Here is an 18,642-nt window from a genome sequence, read left to right as displayed (position 1 = left end):
TCCTTATGTCATTTACTTTCAGGACCACTTCTCCTTTTCCATTCTGCCTGTCTTTTCAAAACATTGTTTAATCTGGAGTGTTTATTTCCCAACGTTGGTCACCTTGTAACCATGTCTGTCAATTTAAATGGTGGTTAAGATATAAATAATTTGTAAATTGTATCACTAGTTCAGGCATCTCATTTCATATATTCTGCTCTCGAATTTGCCTTTGCTTGCTCTTCTACTCCCATCTCATCTTCATCATGTTCAAAATAAAAATTAAACAGAAATCATAAAGTAGTTCCATTAAGCTAAACAGTTGGTGAAGTCATTAGCTTCTCCTTACTCACAAGTTGTATCCGCCAAAACATTTTTTCTATTATGTAACTTTTTTTCCCTGTTCTCACCTTGTACAACTCCCCATGGATACTGCCGAGCTTTAACCATTTTGTTTCCAACTTTCACTTCCTCTGTACTTCCAATTACAGCGAATGGTAGATGGCCCTAAATTTCAAAATATATTAAAAAATCCATTCCAGCTAGCTGCAGAAACATAGCATTTTAGGGTCTGATATTCTGTTTGGATTCAACATGGTAGACACTTAATTCCTTTTAAAATTAGATGGTTAACGTGTCGCAACATGCATTGTTGCGGAACAGTGCAACATATGGCTGAGGTTTAATTGAAATATTAAAATATAAATTACTTTGAACTATTTAAGCTATGATTTGACAAATGCTCCTCTTTTAATAACAAAGATTATTCAAGCAGTTAAGTTAATCAATACTGAAAGTGGCTAGATATTTTATGCCACCTGGTGAAATTATTGAGATATCTCTCACAAATCCAAATACTCAAACAGTTAGGAATGTTCTTCAATGGTTGATTCACTTTAATTCAATGTGACTTTATATACTAGTACAACTTGCATTAACATACTTACGTTCATGGTGGAATTAATTTTTGCAACCGTTTCATCATCTATTGGAAACTGATAGATCTGTACCCCATTACTAACTAGTTCACTCATTATTTTAATTTTAAATTTATGAAGCTCATTTTTGGCAATTGTATCTGCCTTTGCAATAACTGGAATGATGTTCACCTGTGCAAACAAAAAAGAGAATTATATGAAAATTAATGCCCTCAAGATACTATCTGAAGTTAGAATTCAGAATGCTCATTAGCAAATTAAACAACTGGGTAAAAGGTATCTCTCAACTGTGCAAAAATCTCAAATTGGTATTGTTGCTTACGTATTAGTCTCACATTATACATGACTTCATAGCAATCAAAGCTCCACTTCCCTGCAATTTTACCAATCAATGCTAGTGTCAATGTAAACAAAATACAAGAGAACTCATCTATGGTTCTAAAAACTAGCTGTTTCTAGTTTAACTTTTGCATTTATAACCAATAACATTATTGGGAGTACATCTATAGAAAATGCAAACTGAGATATATAGATATATAGCACTAGACACGTAACACTAAGTGTTCATCAGTATCGACTGCAAACGCGTGATTTGTCATACTTTTAAAAATCCAATCGAAAAGTTAGACCATCTGCTTCTCAGCTCAGTGTTCTTTGAATAAATCTTAAAATAAATTTTAAATTAAAAAATTAGTTTGAATGCAGGTATGCAACTCCAGCTTTTGGATAGTTAGTGTAACAATGTTTCTTGATCACTGCATGGCTAGATATACTCAAGGGTCTATAAGGGCAGTCTTTCACGAGGCTTCTTAACCAGAGCGCCTGGGAAAAGGTTTAAATAAGCCACAATATTTTTTAAAAGTGTCAGATTTTTGAAAGTGGGGGAGAAAATACTATTGTGTGAAGCTGAATAAATTGACAGCTTCAGCCTAGTCAGACTGTTAAAAGAAGAAGGAGGCTGCAAGGGAAGGAGCTGTTGGGATCGAAGGGCACGTCTTTGTGCAGGAAGAACACAGAATGCAAACGTTATTAACTATTACTGACATTTACCACTAGCAAAACTGGAAGTTTACAAACTAATTTAAATATTCTGCGCTGTCTAATTACCGCCCCCCACCACCCCTATTTTCTCTCCTAAGTGACATTTCAGTAGATCTGACGGTGTTGGTTGCCTGTTGATACCGAACTTCATCAATTCCTCTCTCTCGAGTGTTAGCGATCTTGCTCTACTATGAAGAACATCATAAGCAGACTTACTGTTCACAACCAATGTTGACCTACAGCTAGAATTTCACTCTTCCAGGATTGTCCTGGAGTCGCTTGGAATAAAACAGCAGTCTAGACACGCCATGAGCAAATAGGGGCAGTTGTGATAGAAATCAGTATTTCTTGTAGGTTAAATGGGTTTCTGCACCCGCCAAATAAAAGACAATGTGATTTGTATAAATGAACTGTGTTTGAGGAAACAAAAAAGTTGCATAAAATATTGGATTCCCAATACATATCCTCACATAAGAATGGGTGTTTTGTACTTTCGAACAGCTTAGCACTCAAATGTTAAAAAAAAGTAAAGATTTTGGATAAAATAAAATTAGGCAAATTAAAAATCATCTGTGGATTGAAACAAACCAACATCTTTCCCTTTGATCTATGCAGAGTTAAAGAAAATCAGAACACTGTCATTACCTGCTTTATTGTACTATGAACTATTCTGATGGTGCAATGAATTTTCTAATAGATTGTTCCCCCCCCCCCCCCCCAGACCAATTATGTTTGCCATGATCACTAGAACAATTCATGCAGGCGGCATACTTCCAGGAGATGGAAATGGGCACTTTTGTCTGTCCTTTCTATTGGGAGACAACAGGGCTCTGTTTGTTAATACTTCATTGCAGAAACTGCAAAATTTATTGAATACAGTAAATCACAAGCAAAATCCAACACATTTCATCCATGATACATCTTGGAGTTCAAACGGGCAATTCTAGCTCAAGGAGGCTATGACATCAAGTCAAGCTGCATTAAAATGGGTGGTGATTTCTAAGTATTATATAAATATACATTTAGTATTGTTGCTAAGTGTAAGAATTCCATGGGAACATTTTGAAGACAGTATTTTTTCAGAAGCATGTTTTATGCAGAAACAAGTGTTGTTTCACAAATAGTAGGCACATTGTTAAAGTAATTTTGCACATCTCGAGCCAAAGCTTTCAATTAAAATGAGTCTCTACGTGCAACAAGTAAACACTGATCCAATAACCCCCTTTGCAATTCTAAAGATTTATATTAGGTCTCCTCTTGTCTTCTCTTTTCCAAAAAAAAGTCCTACATTGTTCAACCTTGCCTGGTGGTTTCAAACTCTCAATTATGTTAATTTGCACTTTCTCCAATGTTTCCACATCCTTTTTGGAACAATGTCTGCTCTTTGTTAAGGTGCAGTCTAATAAAATTAATTTAATACAGCGCAGAAAGTCGGTAGGCAGGTACAGCATGTAATAAAAAGGCAAATGGAATTTTAGCATTTATTGCAAAAGGACAAGAGTATAAAAGTAGAGGGGTGCTGTTGCAATTGTATAGGGTGTTGGTGAGACCACATCTGAAGTAGTGTGTCCAGTTTTGGTCTCCTTATTTGAAGAAGGATGTGGTGGCATTGGATGTAGTTCAGAGTAGGTTCACCAGACCGATTCCTGGGATGAAACAATTGACGTTGTAGGAGAGATTGAACAATTTGGGCTTATACTTGTTGGCGTTTAGAAGAATGAGAGGGATTCTGATCGAGGTATGTAAAATACTACAAGGGATTGATCAAGTAAACGTAGACCTAAGATTCCCCCTTGTGGGGAAGTCTAGAACAAGAGGTCACAGATATAGGTTGAGAGGTGGTAGATTTAAAACTGAGATGAGGAGAAGTTCTAAGGTGGAACTTGCTGCACCATAGGGCGATGGAGTATGAATCATTAAATGGTTTCAAGAGATTGATTTATTTTGGATTTAAAAACAGTTAAAGGGAGATGGGGAACAGGGAGGGAGGTGGATTTGAGACCAGGAAAATATCACCCATGATCTGATTGAATGGTAGAGCATGCACAAAGGGCTGAATTTCCTATTTCTACTCCCAATTCCGATGTTGCTATGTCCCTATTTTTGTACTCTCTTCATCTAGAACAGGGGTGGGCAAACTTTTCCGTGCAAGGGCCACATTCAGAAATTCACAATTTTAAAGGGCCACATAGTATATTAAGTAAAATAATTACTTCACCCGGTTATGATTCTGGGCGCCTCATATAGAACATAGAACAGTACAGCACAGAACAGGCCCTTCGGCCCTCGACGTTGTGCCGAGCAATGATCACCCTACTCAAGTCAACGTATCCACCCTATACCAGTAAGTAACCCAACAGCCTCCCCCCATTAACCTTAAAAAAAAATAAAAAATTAAAAAAATTTTAAAAAAATTTTTTTTGAATGACTTGGTGGGCCGCATAAAGACCTTTGGCGGGCCGCATGCGGCCCGCGGGCCGTAGTTTGCCCACCCCTGATCTAGAAACTTGAGTTCCACTACGACCAGCTGTTTTACTGTGTACTGCTACATTTAGCAATTTATGTACCATATCTCATAATTTATTATTTTCCAAGGGCCTCTTTATTCACCCACCAAAGTCAATTGTCTCATACTTCACTCTTTTTAGAACATAATATATTTATTTTGCCCACTCTACCGCTTGTTTGTCTTGCACATCGAGCAATTAATTGGTGAATGTGAAGTGATTGATTAGTCAGATTTGACCGACTGAATTTTTTGGATTGTAGGGAGTCTACAAAGTTGCTCATTCGGACTTCCACAATGCATTTTACAACGTTCCAGCCAAGAGATATTAGCTAAAGCTGGAGTGCTCAGAATTAGAGGTCATTTTTAAATATAAGTAACAAATGTTTGAGGTTGGAGACAGTTATGGATACCCCAAATGTTCTTTGATTGACAGGATGTAGCAAGTAGTGTTCTGCAGAATCTGTTCTGGGCCCTCAGTTTTTCATATATAAAAATGATTTGGATGAAGGAAAATAGAATTCTGCACCCAAACTTGTGGATGGCAGTATATTAAGAGGCTCAGCAAGTTGTGTAGCTGGAAGCATTTACTTACAGAAGAGACATAGACAATTCACATAGGATCAAAAACATATTTTAAGAGACACGAAAAGTTATGTAACTGACTTAAGCGTCCACGTACATAAAAATCACTGAAAACTAAGGGCAGGATTTTTCAGATAGAGGATTTCCGAACCTGCCACCTGAAGAGTTAGCAGGGAACAGATCTTTCCTTGCTGATCACAGCTACCCCACAGCCCTTTGAGTTCCACTACTGATAAATGGTTGGAGTCAAGCTTCTGCCCCTAACGTGGACACAAAGGCCCTGCCTCAGAGAGCTGCTGGCCATTTAGATTGGCAAATAGCACTGTAGTTCCAGCAGTCCTGATGACCGCAGTAGCCAGGACTGGGATTACAGCAGTGGCCAGATTATAAATCCCAGAGTCCAAGACCAGCTAAGTGTGTGGGAGGCCCTTGGACAGCAGGAATTGGAGATGTCCAATGGAGAATCCTCCATATGGAGGATAGGTTTTATGAGGAAAGGTTGAGGGAGCTAGGGCTTTTCTCTTTGGAGCGGAGGAGGATGAGAGGCGACTTAATAGAGGTTTATAAGATGACGAGGGAGATGGATAGAGTGGATGTTCAGAGACTATTTCCTCGGGTTGATGTAGCTGTTACAAGGGGACATGACTATAAGATTCAGGGTGGGAGATATAGGAGGGATATCTGAGGTAGGTTCTTCACTCCGAGAGTGGTTAGGGTGTGGAATGGACTGCCTGCTGTGATAGTGGAGTCAGACACTTTAGGAACTTTCAAGCGGTTATTGGATAGGCACATGGAGCACACCAGAATGACAGGGAGTGTGATAGGTTGATCTTGGTTTCGGTCAAGGCTCGGCACAACATCGAGGGGCGAAGGGCCTGTTCTGTGTGTACTGTTCAATGTTCTAACAGGGGGCCTTGAAGGAGGTGCCCCACTTCTTGCTCAAGGTCCAGGCAGAGTGACCTGCCCAGGTTTTCCTTAATGGGCAATTCCTTTCCCACCCCACATAAAATTGCGGAAAGATCAGGGGTGGCCGACAAGGCAGCAGGGAAGCCACCTGGGGAATTTTACTGCCTCCCTTGCCTGCAAACCTGCTGGTTGTAGTGCGTAAAATTCTGCCCTAATCGACATATTAAAAAAGCAATTAAAAAGGCTAATAAGACTGTCCTTCATCTGAAAATGAGGAAGTGGTGTTTTAAGTTTGTTTAGAGCCTTAGTCGTACCCCACCTGAAGTACTCCTTTCAATTTTGGGAAACAACCAAATACTGGCAGGGGTACTGTGTAGTTTCACCAGGATAACACCAGCATTTAAAGGATTAATTGGACAAATTACAAGAACTGCTCATCCCTCTCTTGAATTTAGCTGATTAAGAGGGGATCCAATCAAGGTATTTAACCTGAAAAATGCATTTCATAGAATAGCTACAGAGGAATTATTGCTTTTGGTGAAAATATCCAGAATAAGAGGACATAGTCTTAAAAATAGAGCCAGGCTATTCAGCAATTAAACCTGGTGTGGTGTTGTGCGAAGCAAATAATGGCATGATGGGAAAACTAGTCAAGTTTCTTGGTACAATGAAATTTAAACTGACTTCACATAACCTAAAGCACAAATACAAGCAGAAAAGGTCAACTTGACCTACAAACTGGCTGGTTCTGTAAACTTGATAACACTAACTCGTCATAACCCAAAGCAGTCTAAATATGACAAGATAGGCCAGAACTCGTCTCTTACCATTTTTAAACAAGTCTGCCCGGTTTCTTAAACATGCGATCAAAAGACAAGATAATGATATGAGACCCCGTCCTCAAAGGTCAGCAAGGTGACGCCAGTTTTATGATATTACTTATGTTTTACTTTTGATCAAATTCCTGACCAAGCTGTATTCACGTTATCTTGATTCTATAATGTATAAATATCGACCTATTTCTTTGTAATAGCGCAGACTTGGAAAGGAACCGGCAGTTTGTATTTGACTGCCTTCCGACTCCAAGTTTCAGCCATTACTGCTTGCAGTTGTAGTTCGTAAATAAAGCTTTGTTTTGCTTACCTAACGAACCTTGTTGAATCTTTCTATCACAGTCCAGAAGCGGGGAAAATATTAACTACGACATTTGGCGCTGCGAGAAAAAAAAACAATATCCTGAGTGATCTTCCGTCAGGGACTGAGAAAAAGTGATCGAAGCCACGACCGGAGTAAGAGACAGACACCAGCACAAGGTATGATTCACCTTGGTCTCTCTCTCTGATCTGTGCTGCGACCCCTCATCCCTGACGGAAGTAACTAAACAGGTGACGGTTCTCGAATCTAAATTTGACTGTGAGTAGAGTGTTTAGGGTCAGGGACCCGATTGTGATTAGCCTCAGGTCAGGGACCTTTTGATCTTGTTTTCCATCCGGATCAGGTTTATACAGGCTGTCAATAAATTTGGGTCAGGGACCCTTTGATTAAGTTTTGGGGTCAGGGACCCTGTGAGTAAGTTTTGGGGTCAGGAACCCTGTGAGTAAGTTTTGGGGTCAGGAACCCTGTGAGTAAGTTTTGGGGTCAGGAACCCTCCAATTTGATTTGGTACCAGGAATTTATTTTGAACATTTTTTTGCCAAGGGCACATTTTACTTACATTATGGGACAAACCTTAGATAAAACCAGGGGCAATTCCCCTCTATTTTTCATGTGTTCAGAAACCCCTTCTCAAGAACATAAATTTCGGAGATTATCTGCAGCGCTGCTTTAAACAATAAATTAGGTAACGGTATCTGGCCATAGGCGACACAGGGAACTTGGAATTACGATAATTGCATTGTTGCTGAAAATATTATTTGGCAGAGAAACGCCAGCTTCAAACTTAACGCAACGAACAATCACTATTAATGAGTTGGAGAGATAACGCCCGCAAAAGAGATATTGATGATTGTGTGAATGGTAAAGCGAAGAATTGGGAGACTTTAAAATTGTAATGTGAGCTTTGGGATAGAAAACAGTCAAAACGATAAAAAGCAATCTGGCAATAACAAACCTCCTGTCAGCAGGAAAGTAGGGCTGGCCTATAAGATTATCGGAATGGAGGATCCTCCCAGTTGCTCTGGCATGCCGATGTTCCCCTATTCAGGCGATACGGAAGAGGAGGAGGATTTGAACCCTGGACCCCACCCTCATCCTGCACTCCCCGATCCTACAATTCCACATTCCCAAGTCCTGACTCCCCCTTCTGATCCCATTACCAATGAAACTCCCGCTGACGCGTTCCCCGTAGAGACACGCACTTGGTCACATACGCAAGCCGTAAATATCGAACAACGCTTTACCTCTGTTAATCAGGCTTTTCTTGATTTATCACTCCAACCTAATGAGAAGGAAACCTTTCCTCCACCACCTCCCCCCGCAAATTATCCCATTAGGGGTGTTACTAACCCCCGTGCTGCTGATAATGACGATACATTCATTGAAGTGTGGCAGGCTTTTAACCCCATAAGCTATGTTTGATCATGGCCCAATGTCCCTCCTTCAAAGCTGACCCAGAAGGATTCACTGAGCTTTTAAGGACAACTGCAACCATGTATGGGGCTACCGCACGTGATCAATATTCACTGATTTATTCATCCCTTCCCCCAGAATTCGGGGAAAGATGGAAAAATGAATTAGGAGTTCATGGGGACACACGGATGGCCTTTAGCGTCGCACACCAAACGGAGGACGCTGAGCGTACTTTAATGTTCCCTGCACTAAAACGGGCTCTCCGTAAACCCGTTGACATCGCCAAACTTTTTGAATGTACCCCCACTTCTACGGAAGATGGTCCAGAATTTTTTGACCGCTTTTGTGGCGTGTATACTCTTTACTCCGGGGACATTGCTTTCAATGCAGGCACACAGTCTCCCCAATTTAATGCACTATTAATGCAGGTTTTACCTGACCGCGTAGCATCCAGTATTAAAACTAATAACATGGACTGGTCTGACAATTCTAAACCTCAAATGAAACGTGCTGTGTCTTATTATTGGAGCAATATCCCTTAGATATTCCCGATCCACATGTCACTCTTTGCTACGATCATACAGGATGCACGCCTGATTTGGAGAGCATTTACCAAGACGCCATCGGTTCTCTACAATCCGTTTCCTTTGTTGGCCTCGCTAAGGGAAAAGAAGGGTCTGCCTTTCTTGTCGATTTACCCCACAGCCTATGGCGTCAGTCGAGACTTGTGTCACCCCACGTGACCCTTTCTGTCAACGAAGGCTACAGTGCCAAGTCCTTGGGATTTCTGGCAGCTGCACGAAGAGGACAAGCTGATCCTTTCCTTAATGGAAGTCAAACCCTACCCACAGGCACTTTAGAATATTTGAAACGCCCATTTGTCCTCATTGGCACACTGCACCACCATCGTTCAGTCCAATCTACGACTCCTGAACTACCCGCAGATTTATGGGCAGCCTCCAAACACGAAGTTGGTCTCACTAATGTCCCTCCCGTTGTTATTAAAGTCAAACCTGATATGCCCTTGCCCTTGATTTCACAGTACCCTTTGCGCCCCGAGGCTGAAAAAGGAGTCTCAGTCATGATTCAATCATTCCTTCAACAGGGAATTTTGATACCATGCTAATCGCCCTGTAATACCCCGACTTTCCAGTTCCTAAGATAGGAAGACCATGTGAATGGCGTTTGGTCCAAGACCTCCGGCGTTTTAATCAGATAGTGGAACCCTTACATCCTATTGTTCCAAACCCGGCGACAATGCTTAGTAATGTCCCACCGGAAGCGACTATTTTCACCCTTGTTGATTTACAACATGCCTTTTTTGCGATACCCCTCGCCCCTGAATCACAGTATTTGTTGGCCTTTACATTTAAGGGCAAGCAAGTCACTTGGACTAGGCTCCAACAGGGCTTCATTCATTCTCCAACCCTTTTCTCACAGGCATCGCACTCCCAGTTGGCGACATTAGCACCTCCTGGTGGCTCCACCATCATCCAATATGTTGATGACTTACTCCTTGCCAGCCCTGATTTCATCGCTAACCAGCGTGACACCGTTTACCTGCTCATCCGTTTTCATTCGTGGGGATATGTGATCCCGCCCGCTAAAGTTCAGAAAGGCCAACGACAGGTCAAATTTTTGGGTGTCCTAATAAGTGTTACTGATCACTCCCTTACTCAAGAGCACATTACTCCTATACTGCAGACCCCATTTCCTACATCACTCAAGCAGGTGCGAGCCTTTTTAGGATTGGTGAACTTTTGCAGACAATGGATTCCGAATGTTACTGTACATACTAAAGAATTAACTCCGTACTCCTCTCAAAATGCTCCTTTTAAGTTTGAACTACCTGAGTCAGCAAAGCAATCTTTCGTTACTCTGAAAAACGCCCTGGCTTACCGCCCCAGCGCTAGGACGACCTATGTATGACAGACCCTTTCAGCTGTAAGTTAATGTTCTTGACAAATGTGCCACTGGTGTTCTTACACAAGAACACGGTGACCGGCGTCGCCCGGTCGCCTACTATTCTACGAAATTAGATCCTGTAGCTTGCGGTCTACCTCCCTGCACCCAAATCCTTACGGCTGTCCATTTGTTAGCACAAGCAGCCTCTAATCTGACACTCAGGTAGTTCAAACTTAAAAGGAGCATTTTGAGAGGAGTACGGAGTTAATTCTTTAGTATGTACACTTCACCAGCCAGTACAAGTGCATACTTCGCACTCTATTGTGGCTCTCCTAACGTCTCAGCAAACCCAGCATCTGACTCAAACGCGCTTGAGCCGCTGTGAGGTTTCACTATTGCAAAACCCCTACCTCTCTTTTCATTATTGTTCAACCTTAAATCCTGCTGTGTTCCTCGAACAGCCCCCCCGATAACCTTGCGGACCCACCGCACGATTGTTTGCTTCGGAATCACTTCCTTACCGCACCTCACCCGGATTTAATGGACCGCCCTATTGATAATCCAGATCTAATTTTTTATGTTGATGGCAGTTCCTCCATTTCCCCATTTGGCATCCCACAGTCGGGATATGCCGTGGTACCGACACTGACTTGTAGGAAGCAGCAGCCTTCCAGACCCCCATCACTGCACAAAAAGCCGAGCTATTCGCCCTTACTCGAGCATGTATTTTAGCCACAGATAAAAGTACTAATGTTTACACTGATTCTAGGTATGCCTTTGGCGTAACCCACGTTTTTGGCCACCTCTGGCAACAGCGAGGCTTTCTCACCTCTGCGGGAACTCCCATTCAAAATGCTCTTTGGGTTAAAAATCTCCTCGATGCTATTCAGCTTCCCCGTCAATTGGCAATTAATAAATGTGTTGCGCACACGAAGGTGGCCACTCCTGTTCAATTAGGGAATGCCCGTGCGGATTCAGCTGCTAAATTTGCAGCTTCATCAACCTCTTTAATTGTTCCGAGTGGGGCTAATCAGGCTCTAAACAAGGTACCTGCATTAGGAACGAAGGGCATGCCAGAGATAACTGAAGTTCAAAATTTACAGAGGGACGCCTCTGATTCTGAGCGAACACTATGGAAGTCAATGGGATGTTCACACTCCTTGACACGAGAGCTCTGGCTTACTCCAGTTGGTCAAGTTTGTATTCCGAATTCTTTATTGCCGGTTTTTTTTGATTATTTGTATTCTTGTACCCATCTTGGCAAGGAGGGAATGGTACAGCTTCTCCTAAAAACTTGGTGGCACCCAGATTTGAATACAGCAGCGCAAACGCGGCTGGATCGATGCGTCATTTGCATGAAACATAATTAGGGTAAAGGTATTAAATGCCCTCCAGGAACCAATCCCTTGCCAGGTGGCCCTTTTGCTTGTGTACAGCTTAATTTTATCGAATTGCCAAAAGCACAGTGCTATAAATATTGTTTAGTAATAATCGATGTGTTTAGTAAATGGATTGAAGCCTTCCCCACCACTAATTGTACGGCACATACGGTAGTGAAGTTGTTGTTAACAGAAGTCATTCCTCGTTTTGGGGTACCACAATGGACCACATTTTGTAGCTCAGATCAATAATGAATTGTGCGAAGCACTCGTAATTAAACAGCAACTGCACTGTGCGAATCACCCGCAGGCAGCAGGAATTGTGAAAAGAGCCAACGGGACTTTAAAAGAAAAATTATCTAAATTAACTGAAGAAACTGGGTTAAATTGGCTAAAAGTATTACCCTTGGCACTGTTTCACATGCAAGTGACTCCCCATTCGCGGACCGGACTGTCAGCTGCAGAGATAGTCTATGGTCGGCCAACGAGGACTCCTTGGGATGCCCATGAAAAACCCCTAGAGGGAGTAGACCTCCATGTGATGGGGGAACAAATGCAGAACTATTTGAAGCAATTAACACTTTCTCTGAAGTTTCTCCACTCACAGGTAAACCAGGCACATCTCCCAGTAATGACAGGGACAGCCGTCCCTCGATATCCAGTGATCAAACCGGGAGACCACGTCTTGGTGAAAAACTGGGACAGAAAGAAACTAGGACAACGCTGGAGCGGACCTTTCCTCGTACTACTGACGACACCAACTTGGAAAGGAACCAGCAGTTTGTATTTGACTGCCTTCCGACTCCAAGTTTCAGCCATTACTGCTTGCAGTTGTAGTTCGTAAATAAAGCTTTGTTTTGCTTACCTAACGAACCTTGTTGAATCTTTCTATCACAGTCCAGAAGCGAATTGACTCAAATTTATAAAAGGGGCAATTTAGCGTGACCGTCCATTTTTAAGTGTCGGGGTGCAGACAAGGGGAGGATCTGCAAACGCCACACAGAGTCGGGGTTGGGATCGAATCTGGATCCTCGGCACTGTGAGGCTGCAGTGCTAATCACTGAGCCAATGTGCCGCCCTTGGAAGCACTTTTTCCCACCAGACATAATGGAAATATGTAACTCCCAACTGAAATGATCGCAGGCGAACAAAAATAAATGTTGCGTTACCAGATTTTTATTGACTGAAACTAATCTGTTGCTATTTCTGTAATGCACCATATTATTTTAAACAAAAATGTATTTAACCAAACATGATTACTTTTTGAAAAAAAAAGTTAGATTTCATAGAAATTTGAATGACCATTGATACGTTTAAAAACTCCCTTGCACAAATTTCTCCCCTCAACCCTTAATTAAAATGAACAACCCTTAATTAAAAAGAAGTTTCAAAACTCCACAAAACATTATACAAAATAAATTATAGAAATATCAATATACTTTTCTTCTAACAGTAACACAATTCGGAAATCTAAGGCAAAGATTAAAACTAATTAAGTATAATGCACATATGAAATCGGAAACTAAGTGACAGCTAGAATTAAAGTATCCCATAACAGCCCCTGTTCTCATCACACTGCAGGTAACATTAGATCTTTATTAATGTATCTGGGTGGCACTATCACATTTGGGAATCCTTTTGTCCTTCATCACAGAAAAAACACTTGGCGGGGGTGGTGGGTAGCTACTTGAAATGTTATATTTTGAAGGAACTTTATTCATGCAACCTAAAAGTCCGAGATGTAGGTACTGAGATGCTAATAAATTAGCTTTAATATTAATAAATCCGATCAAATGTTAAGTTGGTCTGGTAATCTACAAACAGTTCAAGCAGCAGGGTTCACAAGGAGTTTGGACCAATGGGGACCTGGTGAATGGTCCCCGCCAGGGGCTCACAAGTAAGTACCCTGGCAGTGCCCCCAGGATCCAGTGCCAAGTGCTGGGGGGGGGGAGGGGTAGGAATCCTTTTCCAAAAATTCCAGATCAGAGGGACCTTTAAAAAGGGTGCCATTATCTGCCAGGGGCCGAGGTTGCTAGAGAGGCGGGCTCTGTTAGCATGATGTTGTGGGCCCCTCCCAAAGCGCTTGAAAACTTGATAGGAAAAGCCAGTGGGCTTCTCTCCACTTTTCCCGCGTGAGGCAACACTGAAAAAGAATCATAAAAATTACAACCAATATTTTGGGAGGTGCAACAGGACTTTGCTTTCTGGCTGCATATGGCAAGAGAGTTAAGGCAGACAGAAGGTTTCTGCAACATAATTCATGATACACTATCATACAAATCTAGCATGCAGGTACAGCAAGAAATTAGGAAAGCTGTTATTTTTTGAGGGGGAAATTGATTACAAAATTAGGATGGTTATGATTCAGTTGTATAGGGCACTGGTAAGACCTTACCTGGATTACTATGTACAGTACTGGTCTCCTTTAAGTGTGTTAGAAGCAGTTCAGAGGTTTACTAGACTTACACCTAGAAAGGGCAGGTTGTCTTATTAGGAAAGGTTGAACAGGTTAGGCTTAAATGCACTCAGCGTAAGAGGCAACTTGATTGAAGATCCTGGTGGGTCTTGACAGGATGGATGCGGAGAGGATATTTCCTCTGTTTAAAAATAAGAGGTTGCTCATTTAAGTCAAGGAGAATTTTTTTCTGAGAGTCGTGAGTCTTTGGAACTCTTCCTCAAAAAGGCAGTGGAAGCAGAGTCTTTAAATATTTTGAAGGTAGAGCTAGATAGATTTATCATTGACATGGGGATGAAAGGTTACGGGGGGGTATGCAGGAATAGGGATTGAGGTTACAATTAGATCAACTCTCATCTTATTGAATGGCAGATCAGGCTTGAAGGGTCAAGTAACAGTACTCCTGCTCCTAATTTGTATGATCAATTTGAGCCAATTCGAAAGTAAGAACACTTACGTGGTTGATTGATACCAATGAACCAGACCCAGATTTGTAATAGGCACTATAAAACCAAAATGGTTCACAACAGCTTATTATCGTTAAGTCAAAACATGAGAAATAGTTTCTACAGTTTTTTGATAGGTTTTAAAAATGGTTAAGAAAATATGATGTGGAGATACCGTGTTTTTTTTTTAAACATAGAATTTACAGTGCAGAAGGAGGCCATTTGGCCCTTCGAGTCTGCACCGGCTCCTGGAAAGAGCACCCTACCCTACCTCCACCCTACCCCCATAACCCAGTAACCCCACCCAACGCAAAGCGCAATTTTGGACACTAAGGGCAATTTATCATGGCCAATCCACCTAACCTGCACATCTTTGGACTGTGGGAGGAAACCAGAGCACCCGGAGGAAACCCACGCACACACGGAGAGGATGTGCAGACTCCGCACAGACAGTGACCCAAGCCGGAATCGAACCTGGGACTCTGGAGCTGTGAAGCGATTGTGCTATCCACAATGCTACCGTGCTGCCCACTGTGGTGAGCACAACAAGAAGTCTTTCAACACCAGGTTAAAGTCCAACAGGTTTGTTTCAAAGAAAATAGATCTGAGATTTTCAATCATCCTATGTTAGAATGTAGTTATTCCAGTACACAAAATAAATCTACATTTGTGTCACTTAACAAAGATCCTATCTAACAGCAAAATAGCAACTTTCAGGCCTTACATCGGTAGTTTAAAAATAGTGATAAAACGGTCATTCCAAATGAAGCCAGTTTCTACGATTGTAAAACTGATTTGTAGGTCGCTTTCATATCAGCTGAAACATTTCAATTATATTAGAGCTAGCAGCTATTAATGGTTAAATTTTAAAACCTAGATGATTTAAGGACACAATTCAATGTATCATACAAAAGACAGCACCTCCAACAGGGCAGAACACCCTCAGCACTGCACTGCAATCTCAAGTTTTATTTTTTATGTTGAAGGCGGACTTGAACGCACAACCAGAGGAAGTGTGCTACAAGCTGACACCAGGAACAGCTAGATGTTGTAATCAATTCTCCAATCCTTTGTTACATAACAAATGAGTAACACAACAGCTTTCATTTCAAATGATGGTCAGTCAATAAGAATTTCATCCTAACAGCACCTTATTCATGAAAGCTAAATTTGAACCTACCTTGCTATCCAGTTTTTTCATGGTCACTAAATCTAGTGACTTAAGAGAATGGCCAGTGGGAGAAATGAAGTATAGACAGACATGGATACGGGAATCATGATAATTGTGCAATGAACGTTTAATCTTCAACTCTTCTTGTAGATAGGCCTCAAACTGTGCATCAATGTAGTCAATGATAGGTTTATAGCTATGAAAACCCAAAAGTAAACAAGTGAAATATCGGACACTGAATACCAATGAAAATCTGAATATATAATTCATAAATTGTTAATTGCTATGGCTTGCTACTTGGGTATTTGGAATAGGTGGCATAACTGGTAAAATATTGTCATTTCATCACTGGGAGTTTAGCTTAGTACATAATAGTGGTGTAGCCAACGGTTCAGCATTGACAATAGTTGCCAAAGGTGTCTAATTTTCCAAATGTTACACTTCTAACTTCTGATCAGTACAAAAGCTTTTAAACTGAGAACGTATGGAATTCAGTGCCACATTACCCTTGGTTATGAGTACGTTAATTTTTTAAAAAATTGATCATAGGATGTGACCCAGTGTTTATTGCCCATCTCGAATTGCCCTTGAAGGGGCAGTTAAGAGTCAAACACATTGCTGTGGGTCTGGAGTCACACGTAGGCTAGATCAGGTAAAGATGGCAGATTTCCTTCACAAAAGAACATTTGCAAACCATATGGGTTTTTACGACAATCGCTAATAATGGTCATGATTAGACATTTAATTCTAGATTTTTATTGAATTCAAATTTCATCCTCTGCCGTGATGGGATTCAAACCCAGGTCCCCAGAGCTTTACTCTGGGCCTCTGGATTACTCGCCCAGTGACAATACCGCTAAAGCACTGCCTCCCAGATAGACAGATATACCCCTGTCTAAAAGTCTGATTTTCATGTATGATTAAAACTTTCATTTAAGTAAAGAATTCCAATAAAGAAAAGTTCTCAAAGATGCATAACTATAAGTCACTTATATTTAACAAGGGCATCTAACATACTGATTTACCAGGTCAGGAGGCAGAGAAGTGTGTGAGGAGAGGTGGTTGACTAACAAAGGAAGAAGTAAAAAAAAAAAGAGTATGGTGCTGGAAGAGGAAAGTTATTTTTACTTGGAAGAATATGGGCTGCAGGGTTAGGACTGAATGAAAAGAGGCCATTTTTCGACATTCACTTTGTTTAATAACTTTTAAAATACACATTTGGGTGGAGTTGGGACAAGTATCATTCAACAAGACAGATATACCCGAGTGGGAAAGGGGGAGATTTCAAATGCAATTGTAAAATGTTCATGTTTTAGGTGATCCTAGAGATGTACTGACAGATATTGGCTAGGATATAAATAGATAAAAGTGCTAAACCATTGGTGTTAGCAAGTCCAGATGGGTAACATCAAGTGTTGCCGAGGGAAGTTAGGATCGATGTAGCAGAAGTTCAGACTACAATCTTTCTTTCAATACTCCTTTGATGTGGAATTGGTGGCAGAGGACTGGAAGACTGCAAAAGATGGGCGCAATTCTCCGGAAAAATCTCAAAGTGCGGTAGCGATTGGGAACTGCCGTGAGTTTCCCGGCGCTCCGCCCAGTGAGTCCGGCAAAGACAAAGCTGCAAAGACTTCTTGCCGCAAATGAAGGCTCACCAGCTGATTCGCCAACACTGCACTCATCAGCAGCGCGTGCACCCCCCTCCGCAGCACTTGCTCAGCCAACCCTTGTCAGCTCGCCACAATGATGCCCAGGTGATCCGCCCCAAGATTCGGGGATGCAGATCTGGGGAGGCTTCTAGATGTGGTAGAGGCCAGGAAGGGTGACCTGTCCCCCAAAGGTCCCGGAGGATCAGCCACAGGGTGCTGCCTGGGATGAGGTGATGGTGGCTGTGACCGCCTGGAGTGTGACCAGGAGGACTGGCCTACATGCCGGAAAAAGGTCAGCGACCTACACCAGGCATTACGAGTGGATCGACGAAACCCCACCCCCTGCCGCCCATCCCCCCCAACACCCCCACCCCCCCCCCACCACCCTTCCTTCACACCCTCCTCCCACCACTGCGAACCACACGTCTGCCTAAAGATGCCGTCTCGGTGTCTCCTCAGGAAAAGCTTTCCCACAATTGCTGGGAGAGGGCCCAGACTGGCAGTGGGGTGCCAGGCTTAAGAATCCCAACCTCCTCAGAGTAACGGGCCCTGGAGGTGACAGAGGACAGGGGCAGGGGGTCATCAACGCAGAGGCTGGCAAGAACCACAGAGGTGAGGAACAACCAGGCTCAACCCAGAGGATTTTTCAAACATGAGTTGTTATTGTCCATGTCAAAGTTGATGTAGATTTCCACCCAGGCAAACAAGACATCCTTAACCTGTTGGATGCACCTGTGGCTGTGGCCTGCGAGATACCACACAGGCTCCCTCTAGAGCCCTGGAACGATCTAGTGGCATGAACGTTCAGAGCTGCTGTGACCTTGAGCTCCACCGGCAGCATGCGGTGCCAAATGCGCCGTCCCCTTGTTGAGGCGGAACTGTCAGTCATCTGTTCAAACAACCAGTGAAACCTGTACACCCTGGGCCGTCGCAGAACTCCTTCTGTGGATCCCTCCTTGGCCTGATGGACGGTCCTCAGGGTGTGGGGCAGGGTCCAGTACATCTGCTCGAGCATCTGCAGATGTAGCCACTGTCTGTCGTCTGGCCTCCCAACCTAGCAGCAGCACCACGAGGGTAAGTTCCGGGTCCAAATTCTCAGCCATAGTATTCAATA

The 18,642-nt window shown here is 42.4% G+C and overlaps 1 protein-coding gene across 3 annotated transcripts in view; it reads right to left on the bottom strand.

The window, feature by feature from the left end:
* sept10 (septin 10) overlaps positions 1 to 18,642 on the bottom strand; it is a 100,295-nt gene that overhangs the window by 27,646 nt on the left and 54,007 nt on the right. For all 3 annotated transcript variants that reach the window (XM_038818980.1, XM_038818982.1, XM_038818981.1), the window contains exons 4-6: positions 15,889 to 16,075; positions 927 to 1,088; positions 390 to 486 (exon numbers count right to left, since the gene is read on the bottom strand). In XM_038818980.1, coding sequence (XP_038674908.1) covers positions 390 to 486; positions 927 to 1,088; positions 15,889 to 16,075 — 446 coding nt within the window. The remainder of the gene's footprint in view (positions 1 to 389; positions 487 to 926; positions 1,089 to 15,888; positions 16,076 to 18,642) is intronic.

The sequence above is a fragment of the Scyliorhinus canicula genome, chromosome 14 (assembly GCF_902713615.1).
Source record: "Scyliorhinus canicula chromosome 14, sScyCan1.1, whole genome shotgun sequence".
NCBI classification, from domain to species: Eukaryota; Metazoa; Chordata; class Chondrichthyes; order Carcharhiniformes; family Scyliorhinidae; genus Scyliorhinus; species Scyliorhinus canicula.
This window is presented reverse-complemented; position numbering and strand designations above follow the sequence as displayed.